Raw genomic sequence first — 26110 nt, 5'->3', positions numbered from 1 at the left:
CTGCTTTGATTATTTACTTAGTTTGAAATTTAATTTGGTTTAATCTTTCTCTATTGTTTAAAAGTATCTTCAAAAGAAAAGGAGAAACTTTACTTTTAATTATTCATTCAGTTATTTACCCCCCTTTCAAATAATGCCATTTTAATGGCAATACAACAGCACGCGTCATAGCGCATGCGCATAAAGTGGTGAACGCGGGTGAAATAAACACTTTGAGATTGGCTGGCGCGTTTTGCTGTATTTTTGAACAGGGTGAGTTGGTGGTTCCTCATTTTTTTAAATTTAATGGACGAAACAGAGAAGACTCGTAAACAAATGCAAATGTAAGTATTTAAAGAGTCAATCAGCAATGATGGAATTATGAGAAAAAAAATAACTGTTTCAAATCAGTTTCATTTTTTACAAAACTGTTTTGATTACTTTTATGAGTGTGAAGAAATGAGTTCACTGCATGACAGCAGATAGAGTAATCTGAGCCGGCCTTTGCAAATGCGGAAAACTTTACAGAATAACTGCATTTAATATGAGAAACAAAAATAAAATTCGTGTGAATGGAGTAAAAGTATGACCACTTAACGCAGATGAATTCTTTATGTGCAATTTAATGTATACTCAAGAGCTACGATCTTAAACTATTAAACGTACCCTATTCTAGTACTTGCGCGATTATCACAATGGGCTGTATGCCAATCTTTGGCATCGTTAAACAAATCATGAAACTGAAGCGAGTTCTGAATTCCCATTGTTTTGGTGCATCATAGCAGTATTTTATGTTGAATAAAACTTTTTTTTTTAATACCAATAAAATTTCAGTTCTTTATGTAAGAAACAGTAATGTATGGTTAAGAAAAGGTTTTTAACTGTTTAAGGTGATATTTACAAGTATCTAAAATGATTGGTTGTGTTTTTAAAAGTTTTTACGCATACCCTTTTACACAATGCGAAATTTTGACTCACGCGAGGGGTCTTGGAACAAATCCCTGGCGTAAATCGGGACTCGACTGTCACTCTGCTAATCTAGTTCTTTGACATTAAAACATTGGTTTATTGCATTCAGTATAAGCTGATAGTTTTTGATTAGCTTAAATTTATATGATAATAGCAAATATAAGAGTTCAAGATAAATTTATGTTATTTGCTAGTTTGTTGGCACTCACAGTTTCAATGAGATGACTTTGTGGCAGATGGATGTGGACGCAGGGCAAGCGGTGTGTGTCCTTGGCGTGGTTCGATTCACAGGCCTTTGAAACTAGCCCAGTACTTCAACTGCTGAGATAAAAGGATCTCAAGACTCTGGGCAAAAGTTTGATTTTTGTGTTTTCTGAATATAGGCCATCTAATTCCACCTTAAGTGGTGTAGCGGGGAAGCAAGAGAGCTATATATTTGGATCAGATGAGACGAAGGGAAACCAGGTGTTCTGGCGTTAGCAACAAGACTCCAGTTTCAGCATGTTGCTGTCGATATGTGGTCTGTTGCTATGTTACATGGCGCCATCCATTCAGAAGCTGGGTCACCAAAATGTGGTGCTCGGGAGTAGACATGGAGAGGGAGCAACATGTCTGTGTGTGGGGGGAGGTTTGAACCACAACCTTTTAAAAGCTAACCCAGTGCTTTAACCACTGTGCTGAAAGGACCTTGAGGCTCGAAAGCAAAGTTGGGTGTTTGTGCTCCGAATGTAGGCCATGACATCTGCCTCCAGCTTGGTTATTCACTATTCCAGACTGATTAGAACACTAGAGGGACAAAACCGAAGTATTTTGCAGTGTACACTGATAATTTTTCAGTTTACAAGTAAGCACTTCAATGAGGTAGTGGCATTCTCTTAAAAGTTTTGCTTATGCCCAAAAGTTGGTAAGCGATATTAAATCTGTTTGTACAAAGCAAGGTCATAAATTTTTTTTATGAAATCATGAAAAAGTCATGGAAAATTTTCACCTGAGTGGGGTATTAAACCCTGAATTTAAGAAAAGTATCTTCTTCTCATAAACAAATACTTTAAGACAGCATTATCAACTTTTTGCTATCGCTCTGATCAATATCATTTAGAAATTAGTTTCAAATCATCTAAACAGCAAGTGTTTGTAACAGAATTAGAGCTGGAACCCAAAATATGAATATTTTACCCTTGAATTAATGGCTGAAAAATAAAATACACTTGCATTAATGCATCAAATTTAATGTGGAAAGAAACAATTCCATAATGAGTGAAACAGTGAAATATATTTGAATGAGTTAATCTCCCTTTTTATAATGCTTCAAATAAACTACTGAAGCCAACAAGTGTTTCATTTTTAAGCATGTCATCCTTTATTTTGTAGTTTTAAAATTTAGTAACTTATTTTGAAATATTGGTGCTAATTTTAGTGTAATGATTGACCTAATATTGACTTTCCTTTAAAACTATTTTTCGAGTTTCATTGGAGATTGTTCAAAACATTCTGCTACTTTCCTTACCTTTATTTTGTAGTTTTTAAGTTTAGTAACTTCTTTTAAAATATTGGTGCTAATTTTATTGTAATTATTGGTAAGTATTGATTTTCCTTCAGAACTATTTTTGGAGTTTCATTGCAGATTGTTGAAAACATTCTGCTATTTGCAGCTGATTAAAAAAGAAAAGCTGAAACTTATTGAAAGAGCAAATTTTCACTTTTGTTTAGTGTAGCCTTGACGACTTTTAAGTTCTAATGATGCACTAATTCTGTTTATATAATTTCATCCTGTTAGCTTTGCTGCGAGAGAAAAAATTTTAAAAATAAAGAAGATCGTTTTTAAAATAATTGAAGAAATGCTGGAAAAAGAAATTTCAGAAGATTGGTTTCTGGAAAATGTAAGTGAATTTTCAAGTTTAATTATGTTTCTTCGTCTTTTCATACTTTATTAGTACTAAAAATGATTCATTTTTTAAAGTGATTGCTTAGTCTGGATTCCAAAAATGGAGAAATGTATGTTTCTCCCCCTATGACAACAAGAGGATTTTGTGTAAAATGAATACAAATTTGACATCGTCTCACTTATAAGTAGAAACTGGTTTAAAGAGGTCAAGGTGGCTACTTGGCCTAAAAGCAGGGAATAGTCGGAAAATTCTCTAAAGCCGAGAAAAGTCACAAAATCTTGTGAAAACTGGAATTGGATTTTTAAAAAAAAAATCTGATTTTTTCATTGGATTTTGAAAAAAAATCGGGGAATTACACATCATGTTATAAGACATCATAAGAGCAATAGCGAAAAGCATTGAAGCTGGTTTTTATATTTCAATTATTTTTTTAGTTCCTACTACTGTTTTATTATGAAACGATTCTTTATCAGACAAGGGGGTGGACAAAACAGCCCTCAGCTCATAGTTACTGATGATACCTTCTTCTCATATTCCAATAATTAGTTCCCGATTTGGATCTATAAGTTATGGGCTTCCCTGTGTGCAGAAATCTAAAGGTAGCTAGCTGCTAACTAGACTGCCCCCCCCCCCCCCACATATACTTGGGAGCAATCTAGTTAGCAGCTAACGACCTTTAGAATTTCCAATCTAGTTAGTAGCAGTCTTAGTACCCCCCCCCCCAAGTAGCTAATTTTTTAGCCTAAGTTTTTTTTAACTGTTCTAATTAAGGTTGCTATTTTGTCATCTCATTTGTAAAAAGTCCAGGATGCCGGAAGAAATTGGACAAAATGAAAATCTATTGATTTTCCATACATTGGATAGCAAATGTATTGTTATCTTTACTAAGATTATAAAGAGAGAGGGCGGATTTTTGTGTGTTTATATGTTCGAGGTAATCTCCGGAACCCCTGCACCTATTTGAAAAATTCTTTCACTGTATGAAAGGTGCTTTCTTACTGAGTAACATAGGCTATAGTTCGAAAAAATCCGATAAATAGTTCTTTTTTTAATTTTAGGCCCAAATTTCACGTAAATTGCCTATTATTGGCTATTAAAGGAGTGAAAAATTACTTGCACATATTAATATTTTATATCGTTGAAAAGGGTAGAATTTTTCGCATTCTAAGCAATTTGTTTCAATGCTCTAACTTCATTACGACGGGAGTAATTTGCGTTTTTAGCTCAAACTTTTTTAGGCTTAGCTGAAATTTTGGCAATACTTTCTTCATTAAATTTATCAATAAAAAATGAAGGAATTGTCCCACAGTTTTCTTTTTGACACCGTTGGAAAATGCGACATTTTTTACTCCAGAAATATCACGACCTATGGTTGAAAAAATAACCTATCTCCAAAGGAAAAAAGTTACAAGCCGTTAAAAATAAACTTCCAATAAATCTAATCTCCATTAAAATTGCTAATGTTTTGTTTTGCATTACCATGGTTACGTCTTTTAGCTTTGCTTCATTTTAATTTCTTAAAGGTCCACAAAGTTGGCGCCACGGAATTATTAAACAGTGGGGAAATGTTTTTTGCCAATTCTGCACATTTTACGATTTACAAATTCCCCTGGACAATGTAGAAATTGTGGAAAGAGTTTGAAAACTAGGAGACTTAGCAATTTTCCCTATTATTGCCAAATTTGTGGACACCAAAGACCAAGAACTAATGTATTTTGGCCATGGCCTTGCTGATAATGACAGAAGCAAACGATTATAGCCCATAATTAACGATAGCGCCAAACCCCCAGTTATCGAAATATTTTCGAAATTTACGATAATGAAAAGAAACCAGTCCATCGAAAAAGCAGGAGGGGATAGAAGTTGTATTTGTACGCGCTTTTACATTTAATTGTAAAGAAGAACATTACTATGATTTAGCTTTCAAAACTTAATGATACCCAAACAAATATCAATGTCAAAAGTAACCAAGTTCGATCGAAATGAGGTTCTGGATAGACGGTGTTACCGACAAGATTCAGATCTCAACGGATAACAAGTTCCATAGCAGTTCCTCATGGAAATTGGATTGCCCCGTGTTCTTCAATTCATTTTGAAAACTATTTTTTACTTTCTTTGATCCCGGATTTAAACTGAGCAAGTTACTGTATAATTGGAGTGGGGCACATGTTTTGGAAATTGTTTTTTGACGACTAAAACTTGCCGCAATTGCAAACTTGCTCGCCAATTTTCAGCGTAAAGAAAGGAAATACACCACTCGAAGCATCCGAGGTTATCGGAGCCACGTTTACCGGCATTGGAAGCGAAGTTTCTACCACAAAGCCACGAAGGCCCCCAACGCATAATGAATGAGAAATAATGAGTGGTATATAGTGATGTGGATCGGGTAAATACCCAGTGGGTAGGTAAATATTTTTTGGGTATTTGCCCGGGTATTTACCCAAGGCCTGGGTAAATACCCAAAAACTGGGTATTTTACAAAAAAATGCAAAAAGTGAGTCTGAATTTTTTTTTTTTTAAACCTAAGTATGAAATAATTGGTAAAACTGATACATACACATGTATTACACAGTTTATAATATTTTTTATTGGAAGACTTGATGAAATTATGGAAGAAACATATCGTGAACCAAAGAATCTTTCTTTTCAATGTCATAATTGGACAAGTATAAAAAATTCAATGAAGAACTTCAGGATTTCAAAGTCATAATTTAGGCTAGTCATATCCAAAATGAAAAAAAAAAGGAAGCATGAGAAATGCTTTCAAGAATTTACTGAGAAGTTATTAAGACTATGATGTTATTTATTTATTTATTTTATTGATGTTTAAGTGGTAATGTGGCAAATATAGAAACAGTTTTGACATTAATAAGCAAAAAAAAAATTGTTTTCTGTTGCCTTGCGCATTTGCATTTGCTCCCCAGTACTTCATGATGAAAACTTATTCGAACTATTTTTAATACACGCAATTAGTGATATCGGGTGGGAAGGTAAATATTTTTTTGGGTATTTATCCTAAGGCAGGGTAAATCCCCTAGTAATTGCGCATTTTGCAAAAAAAAAAAAAAAACTTTAGGTGGTATCAAAAGGTGATGATTTTCTTTTTAAAACATAAACTGGAAAATTAAAGATTAAAAATATAAAAATATATATATTATAATTTCTTTAATTAATGGCGTAATGAAATCTTATCAAAAAAAATGTCAGAATTTAGAATGAACTATTCTAAAACTTAAATAGGATGGCAGGATAATTTAATTTTTTATGGGATTAAGCAAAGGGATTTAAGTTTAATTTTGTCACATAGATGGCACTAGCGCAACTTTTCGTTGATTTTTCATAATATCATGCTACTAGTTAGTTTTGGATTTGAGTTGTAATCAGTTTGTCCAAAGCCTCCTACTAAATGCCTATCACATTTGCTTTAAAAGTGATCCTCCGCCGGTACACAAACAATGCTACTACCTGACGGCAATACATGGATGGGTGGTTCTATGACGATGAATCCAAGCAATTCAAATCGTTAATTGGTTAATTTTAAAAATTAAATTTAGAAGTTAACCAGTTGTTTTCTCAGCTTTTAATTTCTAATGCTTTCGACCTTCGATAGTTGGCAGTAGCCAGAAGACCAAAAATATGCTTACTGGAATCATTTTGCTCTATGTTAAAAGGGAAAATGCAATAGGCATTTAGTATGTAGAAGGCGTTAGTTTGTCACTCACTTTGTATTTGTACTGGTAAAACTTTAAATTTTGCTTTGAAAAGTGAAAAACAAAAAAGAAAAATGGGGACATTGATTAGGCTTATCCAACACATTTAATGTGAATATCATATTAGATTGCTAAGTTGTTTCACACAATAATTCTTAAAATATGTGATCAAAATACAATTTTTGGGCAAAAATTTGTTTTGTATATGATTGGTTATATATATACATAGTGAAATACAGACAGAAAAGTATTTTAGTTGAATATAAATTTTTGAAATAAATACCCCGGGTAAATACCCATTTTGGGTATTTACCCGGGTATATACCCAGGGTATTTACCCCTAAAAATAAATACCCAGGTATTTTACATCACTAGTGATATAGTTTACAAAATCATTCCAATAAATTAATGAAAAAAAAATTCTTTCGAGAGAATTTTGACGGACAGGGGTAATCTTTATATCAGGATTTTTCTTAAAATTACTTTATGGACTATATTTGGAGCTCAGACAAAATTATATGTGCACATTTTAACTAACGAAACAGGATCTTTCTTTTTATTTCGGAGTGGAAAGAGAAATTTACACTTGCTCTAAGAGTTTTTTTTATTTAGTTTTATAGCACGAGAGCAGAGCCGTGCGGGTACTCCTAGTAATGTAATAAAAGTAGTATATATTCTAATACATATTCTATATTGTCAGTTTATAATTAATTTTTATACACTTTAGAATCGAATGAACCAAAAAAAAAAAAAAAAAAACACACACACATTGGTACAATTAATTTTATATTATACTAGCAAAATACCTGTCATTGCCTGATCAGTAATAATTATGAGAAAAATTCGTTGCTTGCATTTGTTTTCTGCTTTAAGTGAAAGAATTCAAAACTTTCCTTTTGATGTGGTTAAAAATCAAGCTTCTTCCTTACTCATAAAACTAAAATATCAATAAGTATAAAGAAGAAGATGGTATTAAATTTAGAAATGAAAGCATGACATTTAAGCATATACGAATTTGAAGAATTTCCAAAATATGAAATTAATCTTCACATGTTATAAAAGATTTATCTGTAAGTACCTTTTTTTAAACATAGAGTTTAAACCTTTTCTGTGAGGCAATTAAAGTACGAACTATTTCAAAAAATGAAGCCGCGCCCCCTTATACTTGCTTTAGTTATTTGGGAAATTTCATCATTGTGTGGGGCCCTTGGTGCGATTTTACCAAATTTGCGGAATCTGTTTAAGATACTTGTGATAATGTTCCCCCTCCTTACTTCATAAAACGATAAGTTACTAATTTTCGGTACAGAGCTTTTGTCATCAGATACGGAGATACTTTTGGTCATCTTAAAATGAAGCTAAGCAGTTTCATCCGAAATCAGGGGCGTAGCTAAGGGGGGGGGTTTTGGGGACAACCCCCCCCCTTAAAAGTTAGTCTCAAAAAAAAAAGAGAAAGAAGAAGAGAGAAGAGATAGAAAAAAAAAGAAGAAAAGGAAAAAATTCCAAGCAATTACACACTATATAAAAGAAGTAACCCCCCCCCCCCCCCCCCGAAAGTCGGGTCTAGCTACGCCACTGTCCGAAATGTTTCCAAAATAAGTAGTTAAATTTGCAATTGTTTGAATTTGGTCAAAAAATAAATAATTAAATAAAATAAATAATTTTTGTACTGTTTATGGCTTTGCCTAATTTAGTTGATGGATTATTTTATACATCAAAAAGAATTTTTTAAAGATTCTTGATTGGCGATATTTTGTTTACATGGTGAAAGCTGAGAAAATATTACATACTCCTTGACTTCAAAAACAGCCACAGTTGAAAAAACTGCCAATGCATCAGCTACTGAAATCTTTCTGCAAAAAATTTTGGTGAGATTCTGCTGGTTGATTGGATAATGTAAGTCCATTGTCCAATCAGCCCAAATAATAATAAAAAAAATCATTAAATACACTAAAGTTCCATTTAAATGGAAAAAGATCAGCCATTTATTATTAGCCAATCTTGTGGAAAAACTTTACTTTAAAGTTTGAGTTGAGAAAATCCTCAAACAGTCAGCCGGGCTCCCAAATGGTCTGCTTTTCCCACCAAAGTCTGTTTTCAGGGTTAAGTCTGCTTTAGACCGCTTTTTAGCATTTGGTCCGATTAGTCCGCTTTTAAATTGTTTTTACTTAAAATCAGATTTTAAAAGTTTTCCATTATGTTAAAAAGATACTGTACACCCAAACACGTGGCCGTGGCGCCTTAACCTGACTTTCCCGTATTATTTCACTCAGATGACGTCATTACTCCTCCTTTACCGCTACAGCATGGAATCCATTAAAAGAGGTTTGGGGGAGCAGTTATGACTTCGGTTCGCGGAGCAGGGTGCTACCGATATTTCTCGTAATTTCAGCCTCACCTTTACAATAACGAATAAACTTTCCGATCTCGGATCTCCGTAACTTGAATATCCCTTATCTCAAGTTTTCATTGGATCCCAAGCTCTTGAGGACTGTTGAGTATGGAAACTTCCCATAATTCGGAACATTTTAGCCGGTCCCTTGGGACTTAGAGTTGTTGCGCATTGACTGTAATCCTTTTGTAAATGAAATCGGAAGTAATCGCGTGGCGCATGCGCCATTTTTTTTACAGGCGCATATATTTGTAAATTTTACGCATTTATTTTGAAATTTAAAATTTTATAAAGTCGAATTTATGTACATCATTTCATTGTCATGATGCCTGCTAAAGAGGGGACTTAGTCCCCCCCCCCCATAAAAGTTCAAAGCACTTATGGCCTTGCAATCATGGAATTTTTTTTTTTTAATCTAAGCTTTATGATTCTTGAAAATATACTTTGAAGATGAAAGTTGCAAAACTAAGCCTCATGTGATCTGCTTCTCTTTGTCATTAAGGCATTTCAGACATTTTAGGAAAACTTTCAATCCAGTTGATCTTTTATCAAAGTGTCTCTTTTAGAAAAAGCAGTTTGTTTTCCTCTACTTTTTATAGTACTTCCTGTTATTTATATGTTAGCATTAAATGAAATCTGCATGCAATATTTATAGTGCAAATTTAGGGTAGTACCTTGAAAAATATTTTTTTATTCTTGAAAAGTGCTTAATTTTTTTTTCTCCCTAAAGGGTATGAACCCTGTGATAAGAGATTAAATTTAAAATTCAAATATAAAATAATTTTATTATAAACTCAGTTGTAGCTTTGTTGAAAATCAAAACAATATTTTTTAGGTTTCAGTGTGAGTCATGGGGAAGTGCAAATTTCTCAGTAAATAGTTAGACGAAACTGATGAAAATGGGAACAAAAATCAAGACTGGGGAAAACAACAAGAGAATAACGTTTTTTTGTTTGGTGTATAATGCTATTAAGAAGCATTTGATAAACACTAAGTTTATCCTAAGTACAATGTTATTATTTATATTATATGTATCTCATCATTTACAAACTAAAGCTATTTAATTGTAAACTTACTATGCATGTTAGCATGTTCGCGTTGTAATATCCTTTTCGCTTTGACAAGCGATTCTTCCCGCGTACTTCAACTTCAGATGAAAACGTAAACAATGAGTGAATCTGTTTTTGCTTCCCGGCGAATTGAAGGTCAGATGACGTCACTCGTTCTCAGACATTCTAGAAGCTTTTTGCACACGTCTTTTCCGCACGTGTCGAACTTGAGATGACGCGTTATGCTAATTGGAAAAGCAGTATTTATACGCTCGAGTGATATGACTCTTTCTCTTTTTCACTCCTCGCATCTACGATAGATGTTTTAGTTTGCCAACTTGCAGGTTGCAGTTGGGGGTTTTCAGCTCTTGGCTTTTCAGCCATCGAGATAGCCATTCACAGTTTTTAGAATGGATTAATAGGAAGTTAGTTTTCTGATTGGTAGTTAGATGTGATCTAATAGATTCTACTAGAACTCGCCGAACTTAGTGTTCGTGATGCATTATTGAAATGTTAGTATTAGAGATCTATGAATAGAGATTGTGAAAACCTCTTCAATGGAATATTCGGTAATACTTAATAGAATTAGTAAATAGATATAATAGGTCTACAAAGTTCATGATTATACTTTAATTTTGCGTATGGCTTTGAGTTGTTGATTCTTCAAGTTACTTTATTATTTTCTCATTTTATCTTTTACAATTGTTAATTGTTTAATAAATCGTTGATATTTTTAAAGAATGACTTTTCGTCACTTAATATAAGATTCTTCATGCAGCAGAAGATAAATTTCTATTTAATAGTTTGATTACTCTAATCGCGTATTACACTTTGCTAATTTAATAGCTTTGAATTATCATTATTCTTTGCAAAACTTGGGCTATTCTCTTTCTTGCTTTATGCTCTAGAATTATAGCCCATCAATGGTTATGGTAGCCCAGATTATAGAGTTAGTCAAATACGAGATGAAATATAATGCTGTTGTCTGAAGTCAGATTATCGGAAATTTAATTCCTTTTTCAAGTCACATGACAGAAAAACATAAAAATAATTTTAAACTAAAAGAACTAAAAGTTAAACTAAATAAAGATGAAGCGCAGCTTCATCTATCCTTCAGTGAGACTACCAGCATCCCTGGTTCAAGTCAAAATGTATCATTATGCCTATTTAGTTCTAAAGAGGCTGCCTTAAGTGCTGAACTAAGTGCGCCCCCCCCCCTCATCCGAATATTTGTGTAAATAATATTATTCAATGGATAAAAATATCAGTTTCACAGGTGATAAAGGAATTGTATCATTATTATAGTTAATTAATGAATTATTTTCATGAATTTAACCCAGCTGGCAACTAATTTGCCTTTTGGTGCTTCCCTGGGTTTAACTATGAGTGGTCCTCCTAAGGTCCTCTTTTTGATCCTAACTGGTCCTCTTTAGCCCTCCTTTTGATTGAAAATGGTCCTTTTCTGAAGCTAAAATGTGTTGGAAGCCCTGAGTCAGACGAAAGGCAAAAATATTCAACAATGCAACAATTCTAGCTATCAACTGGGAGTTGAGATGATGCACTAAATAATTAATTGCGTTGAGGAAACCCTTTGAACATGGAACTTCAAAGCTGCTACGATTTTGGATTTTCAAAAGTTGGCAGCTCTGGTTATGTACAGAAATGAAGCATTTTTCTGTGGCAATCATAAACGTTATCTGTCACCAGCAGAATGAAGGGAATCAGTGAAGAGATACACTGATTTAGAAAGTATTTCCAATTTTGAACTTCAACTTTTTCATTGTGTATCCTCATCAGCAAGAACAGAACTTATTTTTGCCATGTTTTTATTAACTTGGTTTGGCTCTTGTCTGTTCAGGTGGAATTTTGTAACTCAATTTTTACCTACTTCCTGTGATCAAATTCTTTTGAAATTTCGTACGTAACCTCAGACCTGATGACAATGCAATATTCAATAATCAAATTAATTAACTATTAATATTAGTTCATTCCAATTTTAATCTTTATTTTTGCATAAATGCTCTAATATGAGGCCGAAAAAGTGTTTGCACAAATTAAAATGAAGTATCTCTAGAAACCCTGATGCAAATTTTTTTGCATCAGATACATTTTTTTTCTAATATTACAAGGTAATTAAAACATGAATTATAAGTGTTAGCTAATTTCATGCTAAGATGTAGGTGAGTCTTCAATCGAAAATTCATTCTTGATCACTGTCATTGTTGAACTATGCTTTTATTAAAATGTGTCTAACATGTTTAAAGCGATATACATATTTATAGCAATTTGTATATGCAAAAGATACTTCAAGATTGTGGCAAACTTTCAATGTAAATTCTGGAAATTGTAAGTAAATGTTAGCTTGAACTGCAACTTTTTAGCATATATGTGTTTATATTTCTGCTTAGCCCATCTCTGGTATATTTTTGTAATCATCTATGTGTTTCCAGTTCATTCACAGAGAAATAAATGTATGATATTCTTTTATGTTTCCACATAAAAAATATTCTACTTGCATTGAACTGATGTTGTGCATAGAAATTTAAAGGAAACTAAATGTTTTTTAGAGTTTCAAGTTATTTATAATGCAGTTTAACGTTTAAACTTATTTTATCGACTAAATAAATTTACTGAACTCCATCGTCGTTGAGTTTAACCCAGGGCCAGATTGAAGCTTGGGCACATGGGGCATGGGCCCAGGGCACCAGGTAAACTTATGACTTTGGACTCATTCCATATCACACTATAGCAAGATGTAAATAATAAATCTGGAGAAAAAAAAATCCCCGTAAATTTTTAATCTCTTTCTCAAATCCCAAAACCATTCCAAGTTTGTTCTATATTTACAACACTTTTTAAAGTTCTACCACAGATAATTTTGATAGCTTTTCCAACGGGCAAAGTTTGACGACATCTTATATTATCATGTTCAGTTATTGTAATACTATGTCGCTTCTATTTTTTGTAATATAAGATACCACCAAATTTAGTACAGATATGTTAATACGCAAGTATCAAGATATTTACTGCTTCTGCATTTAAAGTAAGCTCAAGGGGGAGGGAGGCAACAGATTAATTTCGTGCCTAGTGCCTTCAAAAACTTTAGTTGGATCCTGATTTAACCTTCTTAATCATTGTCTGATCGAAGTATGTAAAATCAAATGGAACATTTTAGACACACAATACTAAAAAGCAAAAAATAATTAATGAAATAAAAAAGTTTAAAGTACCACATTTTTAAAATGAACTAAAAGTACAAAATTTCCCGAAGCTTCATGTAGATTTAAAGCCCTATACAATTTCAGAATTTGTTACAGACTGTTTATAATAGTTATTAAAATACTTGTAAGCTTTAAAAGGAAAATGCATGCACAATACATGGCTGTAAGTGTAAATAAATGTTAGCAATGAGAAAACTTACACCTCAGTTTATACTGTTTACAGAGCGATAAAATTGTTAGTTAATTATAAATGCTTCAATTGTCTGTTACATGTTCCCCATAGTTTTCCTTTCAAAGTTTTCAATAATTTTTATAGCTATTAAAATTCATAATCACAAATTTCCCAGACAGTCTGTAAGAAATTCTGAAACTGTTTGGGATTTAAATCTACATAAAGATTAGAGAAATTATTTTGTAGTTTTTAGTTCATTTTAAAAACATGGTACTTTAAAACTTTTTATTTAATTATTTAAAGTTTTGTCATGATACAAAGCAAATTTATTAATGAAATATTTCCCATTTCTAAATATTTTTCAATCTATGCTTACTGAATATCATATTAATATTTCACAATATGCCTTTTATGCTGTATTTTTTTTTTCTTATTCTATATGTAATAAATATTATAACTACAACCAGGCAGAAAAGGTTGCCTTAATTATATTTGCTGTTGCAAATTAATGTCATTATTGTTATATGTTCTTATTTGTTTCATTACCTACTAATTTTAATTTCCAATTTCAGTGCCCTAAACTATGTACTACTGAATATGAGGATGTCATAGTAGAAAGAAGTATTGATCGTCTTTGTGGGTATCCCTTGTGCTCCAACTCTATAAAACAGGTACAGATGATTTTAGCCATGTAACAAAAGAGATTGTAACAAGTCCTCGAGTCCTTAAATACAGTGTAAACCTTGGAGCAGTGTACATCCCTTGAAAATCTTTAGCTTTAAATTGGTATCTTGCAAGTTATATCCGCTGACCAGGAACACACAGCCGAGAAATGCTCTGACTCGGCACCTAGCTATGATTCAGGCTGAGCTTGTTTTACTATCATACACATTTTTGGGTTTTTATCATAAAAAATAATAAAGGAAAAATAACATTACGGATTTACACAAGAATTTTTTATTTTTCAACTTCTACCAGCACACTTGTGGTTTTTTTTTTTTTTTTGACAAGAATTGATGGTTAAAGCAATGTTCATTTTTTAATTTCTCTTTCTCCACTTGGTAAAAATATGCAAGCATACAATTAAAGATGCACTGCATACCAGCTTTTGCCAAATGCAAAATATTTTCTCAAAATTATAACTGAATATTCCTCTGAATACTGAATATCTGGTTGAAATTTAACTAATATTTGTATTTTTGTTTTGTGTCATTTTTAGTTAATCTATTTGTGTCTTTTGTGAAAGTCCTCAATAGTCATGCATAGGCTTGCCAGATGTCCGGGTTTGACCGGGACAGTCCAAATTTCAGACGACGTCCTGGTGTCCCGGCCAGTTTACTTCAGGTCCCGGAAAAAGATAAATTTGATTGACTAAAGTCAAAAAATATTTAACTGTGAAAGATTATTTTGGAGAATCACTTCGTCATTTGAAACATAGTCTTCTAAAATTAATATCAAATGAGCTTGTGAGGAATTTTAAAGCAGCATTAAAACCAAAAAGAGTTTCTAAAAAAATTCCTAACAAATGAAAATTACATGTAAATATTGTTCAAATTTTATTCCTCATTCAAATCATCAAAACTGAAGTCAGTTTTTGAATTTAATTGGCGTTAGGAAGTCGGAGGCTTTTCTAGAATATTTTCTGAAATTTAAGTTTTAAACACTGAAAAGCAAGCACAGTTGTAGTCATACCAAAACCGAATATTTTTTTTCTTTCCCTCCAGTCATAGATTTCAAGTGTGATTCCCTAATTTAGATATTTTTTCCACACTAAAGATGCTGAATAGCCACCCCCAAAAGTATACTGCCTCCTCCGCCCTACCCTTGCTATACCACTGCCTAGAACTATGCACTATGCTCAATGGATGTCTTATTTAATGTGTTATCTTTATGTTATAATTTACTGAATTGAAGTAGTATTTTTTTGTTTCATTTGAGTGTATTAAATGCTTTTCAACATTCTTCAATATTTTAGGTTAAGAAGCAAACATATCATATTTGTTGCTTAGACAACAAAGTTTATGACCTTACTGAAAGAAAGGTACGTTTCCATTTTAATATTCCATTTTCTTCTTTACCTACATGGGCAAAAGGTTTTGGTCTGTAGTTGGATTTCCCTCTTCACTTTTTCCTATGTGTCATACACAAAAGTGCTGGATTCATGAAGGTTTTTGAATTTCGACAAATTTGCACATTTTGATGTGTGCCGAGTCCATTTTGACCATTTTTGGAGAATGTCTGTGTGTGACTTTTTTTTTCTTTTGTGGCTGCTCTGAACAAAAACTACTGCATGAAATTGAACAAAATTTGAGTAAAAAAAAGCCATTGCAATCTATTTGCAATGTGTTGTTTGTATATATTGTATCCAAAAGTTACGATCATGGAGAATGTGAGCTTAGTAATTTAATTAAAGGATTCTTTAAAAGTTTAGTCTTTTGTTAGATGTCTTGAAATTCATAAACTCAAATCTTTTTGCATTGAAAAGTAGTTCCTCGTAACTTCAAAACACATGTCCACATTTTTTTTCTTAAAAATTTGCATTTTTTACGTTATTAAAGTTACTTTTCACTGACACTCTTTATCATTTTATGTAATTTTATTTATATGACATCAAATAATGATATTTAATGCTTGTGAATAATATTTTTTTTTCAATTCAAAATTAAAATTTTTACCTTTTAATTTGAATAAAATTTTAGCTTTTCACAAATTGTTTTCTAGTATTTTTGCTCCAATGAATGTTTTAAAGCTTCAAACATTTTGAAACATCAGCTGTCATCTCTCCCATTATACATGAGGTAAGATTTTCCAATAACTCTTAAGTTTCTTTCAGAGTGAATAATATGTTGATATTAATTTATGTTTACAATCCTAATATTGATTTCAAAAGCAGTGTTTACTTTAGACTTAAAAATCTGTCAGTAAAGCGGACTCCCTACCAATAAAACTCAATATTTGGGATATGTGTCTATTAATGCAGTGGCAAAAATTTGTTTCTTCTAATTTTTGGGATTTTAGTCATTTTGCATGAAATACTTATTTTAATACTTTGACAGTTGAAAAATGCTTGAAAATGCAAGCCTAGATTAGCATTTTTTAAAAAAAATCCTGCATATCCTTTGTATTAGAGAGGTACCGAGTACTCGGTAACTACTCGGTACTCGGCCAAATTTTGATCAGATACTCGGCCAATACCGAGTAGTTGCAAAAAATTGAATATTGTCGAAGACAGAAATTAAAATTTATAAAAAAATGCAAGCATATATAACAGGGTTGGCAAGGTTTTGGACACTATGGTAAAAACCCTGGTTTTTACCGTCCTGTCCAAAACCCTTGTGTTCAAAACTGTCCAAAACAATTTTTTAAGAAAAATTGTGTTTTGTTAGAAAGCATCAAAAGCAGAATAAAATGTATCAAAGTAATGTTTTATATTGAACATTTATTCAATGTGAACATTCAACTTATTTATGCAATTGATTTAATCTAGTTACATAGAAATTGAATTCTTGACTGAAATCTCAATTTGTATGCTTGAGTTTATTTTTATTTATTCGATAATAGTAACCAAATTTCGATAATGTTTATGCATGTGTGCAAATGAAAGCAGGGTTGGCAAGGTTTTTACCATCCTATTAAAAAACCCTTGTGTCCAAAAGTGTCCAAAACTACTTTTTGAGAAACTATATTTTGTGAGAAAATATCAAAAACAGAACAAAATATGTCAAAATTATCTATATATTTTTTGACTATTTAATATATTTATTCAATGTAAAAATTTAAGTATATATATATATATATATATATATATATATATATATATATATATATATATATATATGTAACTTATTTAAACAGCTGATTTTAATTTACAAGTTACGTTGAAATTAAAATTCGTCATTGAAAATTTCAGTTCGTATCCATGAGAAGTTTTATGTTCTTCCGTAAACCAAATTTTTCAACATTTATGCATGCATGCAAAAAAAAGTGTTCAAAATATAGTGCAATAAATGACTTAAATGCAATAAATTACAACTTTTTTGTAGTTACTGAATGTATTATATTAAAACTACGAAATTTAAAAAAAAGGCACAAGTTTTAAAATATAAGTGTTTCATCATCAATTTCTCGTCTTTTTACCTAAAAAATATTTTTCGTTAAAATATCATGTAATACTTATTTGCGCAAACCACTAAAAAATTAAGCTTTTTTTTTTTTTTTTTTCACCTAAATTTTGCACATTCACTCCTTTGAGTTATAAATGGAAATGAAATTAGTCGTCTTGGTAGTATTGTCAATTTCCTCTCATAAGTCTGCCAACTGTTGCGTAAGGAAGTTTTTATGTATTAAAGTTATTGGCAATTTTTTTAAAGATATTTTTAAGTGAACATTTTGGAGAAAAATATTATCAAATACTCATTAATTAAACCTCAGCCTCATTAATATCTATGTTATATCTATGCATAATACGAATATTGCAGTAAATAGGAATTGATTAGATTATAACCCTTTAGCTTTAGCATACTTTTGCAGCTTAAGACAGTTTCGGACACTTTTGGACAGTTTTAGACAGTTTAGGACGGTAAAAACCACCTGTCCTGTCCTAAACCAGTTTTGGACAGTCCAAAACCCAACCCTGATATATAATATTCTGATATCATTTACAATTTAAATTTACATTTTGTGAATAATGAAGTTTGTAATGCTTCAATGACATAAATCTTTATTTTAATGTCCCCAAAGTTCTCAAAAGGTGGGAGCAAACACAGACCTCAACTTTGAAGCTTCAACACCAAATAACTTTCATTTTAATTAATTCAAATATTTTTGAGTTAAGTTATTATACTGTATAGAGACAAGAATTGACATAAATTATCGAAAAAATGCTCTTTAAATGCCCTTCAAAAATATTTTCTTTGGTAAAAAGCGCAATTTTGGTCATACCAAAACGTTAACTGAGCAAATGTACCGTTAAAAAAAAAATTTTTATAATTATTTCCATACGTTTAAAAAAAAAAAAAAATTAAAGGTATGAATCTTACGCTGAATAATTTTTTGTTAATATTTTACACAAATAACAAAAGTGAAGACAGATTATTTACTTTGTAAATGATTTTAGAAAAAAGCAAGTTTGAAATTTGATGCATGTCCAAAAGTTACGACCTTTACAATGCTATTATTTGAGAACTAAGTATATGATGCTTTCGTTTTAAAAGTATTTATCGATCCTCAGAATCAATTTTTAATTGTTTAAAAGTGTTTTCATAAGCTTTTATGCAGTATCCTAGAAGAAAAATAACTTTTTTTAAACATACATGTGAGATGTCCAAATGACGTTACAATCTTGACACCGATAATTCTGTCTGTTTATTCATAATTTTTGATGATCCACTGTCTTCTAACCTCAATAAAAAAGGTTATTATAATGTTATCTTCTAATCCATTGGTATTTTGCATAATTAATACGTTACACATTGAACAATACATAAATTACAGTAGAAACATGGCTGGTTATGATCGTAGCGAAAGCCATTTTGCGCTAGCCAAGCAAACCTCCATTGGTGACAACACAGTATACGATAAGCTAAAGGTTACCAGAAGAGAATTCCAGTTTGACAAATGTAGTTTATCGTCAGCTGCACAAGTTTTGGGACTTTATCACCTGCGCTAGCATTTTTTTCCCCGCTTTTATTATTTTGGCAATTTTTTCCCTTCTTTTGGAGACATAATTTAACAATCTCCAAATAGAAATATGAATTTCTTTTTTTAATAATTTTTTTAGACATCGTTTTAATTCTTATGACATTAGAAAAAATATTCATTATTAAAACTGATGTCGCTTTTTACATTCGTATCATTTTTAATTTGAAGCTTTTTTTTACCTTTCATCAACTTCTTCAAAATCATTCCAAAACTTTATTAAACGTAAAGAGCAGTATGTACAGCCGTTCAAGTACTTCACTAATATCCTCTTTATTATTAAATTGCGAAATTCAAAAAGTGGTAAATAAAATTTTCATTGGAAAAGTTAAAAATCAGATTAACAATTTTTTACATACTTGCTGTCTTTTCATGTTCATATATTGTATTCTAGGTATGCATACTATAGATTAAAAGCAAAATTGATGTCAAATTTGAAAATTTTTGAAATTGCTCTTAGTTAACTTTTTTGTTCCCACCTTCGAGAACTGCCCAAAACTTATTTATCAAAAATTGTGCAAAAAAAGGTAAGTGTAGAAAATATGGAATTTTTATATTAAAAATGGATTTTTGCTACAAACAAAAATTAGTTATAAGAAATATAAAAATACTTTTGCTTGAAAAATAAAAGGAAATAAAACAACATTAAAAGCACAGTGCAGGAACACTTGCAGACACGTGTTTTGGTGTTACAAGGAATTTTTTTTTTTCAATGCACAAAAGGTGATCTCGTGGATTTAAAGACATTCGACAAAAGTCAGATTTTTTTGTCGAATGTCTTTACATTCTTTAGCTCACATTTTATGCACTGAAAAAGACGTTCCTTGTAAAGCAGAAACATGTGTCTGCAGTGTTCCTGCACATTTGTTTTATTTACTTTTAAAAATTATTTATGTTTGGCAGACTAGAACTATAACAGATTGGTATAATTTGTTTTAATTCCAACTTGATTAATCATACTTTTTATTTATTTATTTTTAATTTTGAAATTTTTTTGTAAAATTTTTGACATATATATGTGTATAAACAAAATTTTTTAAATAATGCGTAATTAAATTTCAGCAGGAATTTAGTTTTAAAAACTATTGTATAGACAAGGAGGACTATACTACTATTCCAATAAGTTCAAAATTCATCACATGTGTGTCGGTGGTTCTTCTTAAAACATAATTGGTGCTCAGTAACTCGGCCGAGTAGTGAAAGGCCGAGTACTCGGCTAAAGTGCTACTCGGTATGTCTCTACTTTGTATTTATGCATATATGTTGCGATCAGTGGCATAGCTACAGTTTCTGCTACCCAAGGCGGTTCCTCAGCTTTTCACTCTTTTGTTGAGAAATAGCTAATAAATCAAAAAGATTAAAAGTTATTAATAATTAATAAAACTAAAAATGTATTTGATGACAAAAGAAAACACATTTATTCCCATATTTTTTTTTTACAGGAGCAAAAAACGAGTTCAGGGCTCCACCGAAAGTTTCAAAATTTAAGCCAAAAATCCCAGTTTTCAGCAATTTTTGGAAATGCTGAAAAAGAGTTGTGGTTTTCTGCTGAATGTTTTTCAAACTTGAAGTCAGTTTTAAGCATTCTTTGGCGACGTTAAGGGACTACTGAAAGAAATTTTCCAAAATAAATTGTTCAAAAACTATGCAAGTATAGCAGCTAATTTGGGATGAAGGAGTATTAATTTTGACTTTAGTAATCAACTAGTAGAGTATGTGCACACAATGAATAGGGAGTTAATGTTTTTATCTTCTTTTTTTAGGTTGCTACAGCTGTAAATCTTTTTAAAAACACAAAAGACTGATTTTGATGTTTTCCATCCTGCAAATAAAAAAAGAAGCAATTTAATTCCCGTGGAATTGTTATTTCAAGAGCTAAGTAAGAAATATTGATTTGTGTTTGATTTGTGTAAAATAGTTCTTATGTATTTATTAACATTCATACTTTTAGACAATAAATGTTTTTGTCATATATGTGTGTTATGTAGTACTTGGGTGTTGCGTAAATTGTAATAAGAACTCCCAATAAAGTAAAAAATCATTTAAAAAAACATCCACTAATACTGACTGATTCAAAAGTCATGCAACTAGATTTTTATTTCTAAAATACAATCAGTTCTAAATACATGTTTTTGATTACATGGCAACAAAGCATTTTTCGGTGTGATATGCCATTGTTATTTTATATTTCATTTTCATCGACTTTTTCAGCAGCTTCTAATTTGTAGTGTAGTCTAGTTGGTTTTTTGTGAGGATCTAAGAATTTTTGTAATTTGGCAAAACTTTTCTACTCATTCTTTTGAAACCATTGGTAATAACGTGATTAATACACTTCTATGTGTTTCTACCACCCTACACCCTATCAAGGCACTTTCAATTAATATCTCTTTCCGTATACTGGAAATGCTGGATTTTGGAAAAGAAATTGGCCAACATCTTTACCAGGCACGATATGGACAACACTTTGCTCTTCATTGAAGAGCAAAGTGTTGAATTCCTCTTTAAAGAGTTACAAAAAGGGTTTCACAGATTAATTAATTCAGACTGTGAGAAGTCAGTCACCTTTTGGTATTTTGGATACCTTTAATTACATTCTGAAATTTTTATCACCTTTCTCAACCTTTCTTTAAATGTGTTTTAGGAAAATGTTTTTTTTTAAAAAAAAGGCACTCTGGGAATTCCGACAGCAGTGAAAACTTGAACAATTACGTGCATATTTTTTGAAATGTCCGAAAATATTTTATTGTGAAGGAAATACTTTTATATGAAGTGGTTTTTTTTTTTATTCATTATTATAAACTACTACTACAAAATTTATATTATAATTTTAAAGTAATGCACTATTGTACATTAAAACTAATGCATAACATTTTACATGCAAAACTTGCAATCTATTTCTTAAATGAAAATTTACAAATACATGAAATATGAAATTTAATTAATTGGTATTCTATGAAATGAATACCAATTTTCATCCACAATTTCAACAACTCTTCCATCATCCTCATTATTGTCATTATTCCAAAACTGATACTATATGTTTATGATAACTAAAATAGGGAACAAACAATTTTAATTCAAATCTGTTTAAATATCTTGTAAAGATTGCATCAGTTGTAGTTTTATATATCTTTGTGCTAAGATTGCGATTATAGAACATCGTTAAATCAAATTCTCTATTGAAAAATTCAATTAGTGGTGGATTTTTATCATCTGCAAATTTGATGTTGAAATTTCCACTTAAAATCATTGACAAATCATCAAATCTCTTTCTAATTGTATCTTGAAGTTATGCAAAAGCGTTTTTAGAACAAATAAATAAATTTTCTACAAACTGTGAGAAGGACTTGGGGGAAAGTAAAAGAGGAGGGAATGAATATTCAAACCTAAAGCCCGAACTCGCAATCTCCAAGTCCACAGTCAAGCACCTTATCCATTCAACCAGTGGGGTGCTTGCTTAACGATGCCAAACGTACCTGAAGAAATTTTCACTTCCAAACGCGTTCATGCACTGCATTCCGGTAACAGTGTTGTAAGTTCAATTGTTTTTTCTCGTTGCAAAAAAAAAAACCCTACACCTCTAAAGAACTTCTTGCTTCAAAATATTAAACTTCTTAAAAAAAAAACTGTAAGACAGGTTAAACAGTGAAAATAATTTAAAACGTAGCATTAAATATGCAACCCCCTCCCCCCCCCTCCGAGTTCAAGAAAAATAGCAATGCTTAAAATTTGATAATAAAGAATGAAAGAAAAAAAAGTTCTGCTGAATGACCATTAAACGCCTTGCAATGGGATTATGCTTGAGATTGTTATAAGAAGGAAGAATGATTAGTATTCTTTGAATCAACTCTGAGAAGAAGACCGACCCCCCTTAGGCAAAAAGAAAGAATACTTCTTGTAATTTCAAATTGCTGAACAAAAGCTCATTCATAATTCTTTATGAAGTAGAACCTACCTGGAATCAAGAGTTATATCATTTTGCAGTAAAAAGCAAAAAATATGAGGAAATACCATTGCAATGTTGCCAGCTCTCCTGATTTTAGCAATAAACTTTTGCTTTTCAACCAAATCTCTTGTTTGAATTGTCGATTTCTTCCAATGAGGTGCAGATTTATAAGCTTTATCCTTTTTTCTTTACTTGAAAAGCATTTTTGGACCTCCTGCTGTTCCTGAAAAACAATCAGATTGGCAGTGGTCTCTCGTCTGAGCTAAATTTACTTAGTTTGCACTCTCAGCTTCAATGAGAGGACATCTACCTCCAGCTCGATTATTATCTATTTCAGACATCTGAATCAATAACGAGGACAAAACTGCTGCCTCCAAGTGTCATAACCGGACTGTCAGTATCTTGCATTAAGTTAAGTAGTGTTATGTGTCATTTAAAAGTATATTTTCAAAAAAAATTCTATTGTACATAGTACAAATACGTAGCTTTAATAGACACCAAAGCTTTAAAAGAACGATATTACGATATAAAAAAAAAATTCAAATATTAATCAGGAAAGTATGATTTATTGTTTTTAATTGAAACAGAAAACCGTAATAATTTAAAACATAGCCAGTTAGTAACAATTTTGAAACATTCAATAAACACATTTTATTAGTTCATTCTAAATGAGTGCACATATTATGGTGCAGGGACATGGAACATCATAGTGTTGTGGTGATAACAAATATTTTATTTAAAGTGTGCAAGAACAATGCGTAGTAAATATTAATTAATGGCCAATAATAAAATGGCTTGAAGAGATCATTAACATGTTTCTGAAAAGACAAACCTTTATTCAAAATTGCTAATATTATCTTGGCATTGAAATAAAATATGTACTTTTCATGTGTGTACAAAATAATGTAAAATTTTCTGTCAATTGATGTCAGTAATGCCATTTAAAGTCAATATATAAAATAGTAAAAGTCTCTCTTTTTTTCGCTTGACTATAGAGCAATATTTCACTTGTTAAACTCTGCATTCGTGAGAAGAAACAATACTGAACTTTTTACAGCGTCTTGACTTTAGATTGCTAAGCGATAATTGATTAACAGGAAATAAAATTCACATTTTAATATAGTCTGAAATGGTATTTAAATAATAAAAATAAGTTATAGAAAATTATATATATACAAAACTAGCTTGGTATCAATGTTGTAGGAGACTTGCATTGCAAATGTTTTCTAGTTAGTTTACAGATGGAGCCACTATAATTAAGTTTCGCGTCATTATACCGTTTCAGGGGCTCATCAATACAGAGCTACAGTTAAAGCAAATGTAACCTAGCAACATTGCGATTAGGATCTGCGTAGCCTAAAGCCCTGAACCGTAAAATATGTAGCTACACGGCGGCCATCTTGGGGCTAAATGCCGCTTTCTTCCTATGTAATGAAGATTGTTTTTCTTTCTTGATTGCATGTTGTGCTTTCTTCCTACGTCTGCTATGGTGAAGTAGCGTGTCTTGTTTCTTGAATGTGGTGCTTCTTGACTAGATTAACATGACGTTAGTAAGAAACCACAATCAAGAAGCAAAGCATGCTATTTCCCCATAGCAGATGTAGAAAGAAAACATCGTTTAACCCCAAGATGGCGGACGTGTTGCTACTTATTCTAAGATTCAGGGCTTTAGCACAGCCTTCGTAATCCTGCCAAGTTAGGCTAGCCCCAACTCTAAGATTGGTTAACAAGAGGAATATAGATCTTGAGCTGTATCAATACCACAAGCTTTTAGACAAATAAATTCCTAGTTAATGTTCAAAGACGTTTCTTTTACATGTTCCGGTGGTGCATCTGCCTCATCTGCTTGATGCGATTCCTCCTGTCTTTGTAGAGGAGGAATCGTTTGCATGGATACTTCAGCATGATCACCATCGTCTCCAAGAAGTCGAACACAGCAACCAGGGAAATTCCCAACCACATTCCGACGTAACCACCTAAATAGCTGAATGTCTCGATGTTCTGCAAGAGATGAATTGCACTGAGATGTACTTAAAGTATTATGAAGCAATAGAAAACAAATGCAATATTTTTACTCATTCTAGAATGAGTATTATACAGTTTACAAAGTGTTTTACAGTATAGTCCGGAGTTCAAGAAAACTCGGCCACATTCTGGCAGGACAATAAAGAACCTCACGCAAAAACCAATTTTTATTTTCATTAGGGACAAAACGGTTGTCTAAAAATACATTTTTGCAATTCTGAATATAATTTAGGATAGAGCAAAGAACTGTTTAAAATTAGCAACACTAATGTCTAGACAGGAACTCAAGCCCCCTCTGCCTCCAATGCTGACCCAGAAGTCGAGCTATCGAGACTAGTCTGAACAAAATACAAAATTAAATAATAAAAATTTATAAATCAGTAATTAATAAAAATACATTGCAAGCGAAAAAACCCCATACCTTTTTATTCTACAAAGTAAAATAGTAAAGTGCACCAAATAAAAATTAGCGAGTTACGTTAATCAACAAGCAAGCATAAGGAGGTTGAACTTCTAATTAAGACTAAAAATTTGCACCTGAAATTCAAAGGGCTGTATGCTTTTCATTACTTTTTTTCCCCTTCATACAAAAGTCTATTTTTACTGAAAAACGTAGTGGAGTCTAATTATTTTCAGCCTCTATATTATTAAATTGAAAATAGACTTCTCACCTGAAATTTTGGGCTGTAAGTGTAAGTTGTGGTTTCCATACCATCAAAGTACAGACGTATTTCTAGTTCATTTCTGCAAAAACAAAACAGTGTTTGCGTCAAAAAAGAAGGGAAAAAAAGAAAGAAAAGAAACTATGTTGTCTTAACTCTGTTAAAATGTAAGAGTATGACACGATGCATAATTTAGCTTTAGAAAATACACATAAACAATACTTCATTATCATCATCCATGGCACGGCAACCCTGAGTGGGCAAGGCCTTCTGAACCAGCCATTTTCAGCCTTGTATTTGCAGCTAAGCTACTGCTTGTATTTCCAGTCTTTGACTTAAGAACAATACAATGTCCTTCCACATCATCTACCCAGCGCAGCTTTGGTATTCCATGTCTGGTTT

At 31.6% G+C, this 26110-nt stretch overlaps 1 protein-coding gene across 1 annotated transcript; it reads left to right on the top strand.

The window, feature by feature from the left end:
* Positions 1–231: 231 nt before the first annotated feature.
* LOC129230131 (putative RNA polymerase II subunit B1 CTD phosphatase RPAP2 homolog) lies at positions 232–20952 on the top strand. Its single transcript, XM_054864535.1, has 6 exons — positions 232–323; positions 2726–2828; positions 13951–14049; positions 15354–15419; positions 16100–16176; positions 20839–20952. Exons 1-6 carry the CDS (start codon positions 286–288, stop codon positions 20852–20854), a joined length of 399 nt encoding a protein of 132 aa, XP_054720510.1. The 5' UTR covers positions 232–285; the 3' UTR covers positions 20855–20952.
* The last annotated feature ends 5158 nt before the right edge of the window (positions 20953–26110 follow it).

The sequence above is a fragment of the Uloborus diversus genome, chromosome 9 (assembly GCF_026930045.1).
Source record: "Uloborus diversus isolate 005 chromosome 9, Udiv.v.3.1, whole genome shotgun sequence".
NCBI classification, from domain to species: Eukaryota; Metazoa; Arthropoda; class Arachnida; order Araneae; family Uloboridae; genus Uloborus; species Uloborus diversus.
The sequence above is the reverse complement of the archived record's forward strand: the minus strand, read 5'-3'. Positions and strand labels throughout refer to the sequence as shown.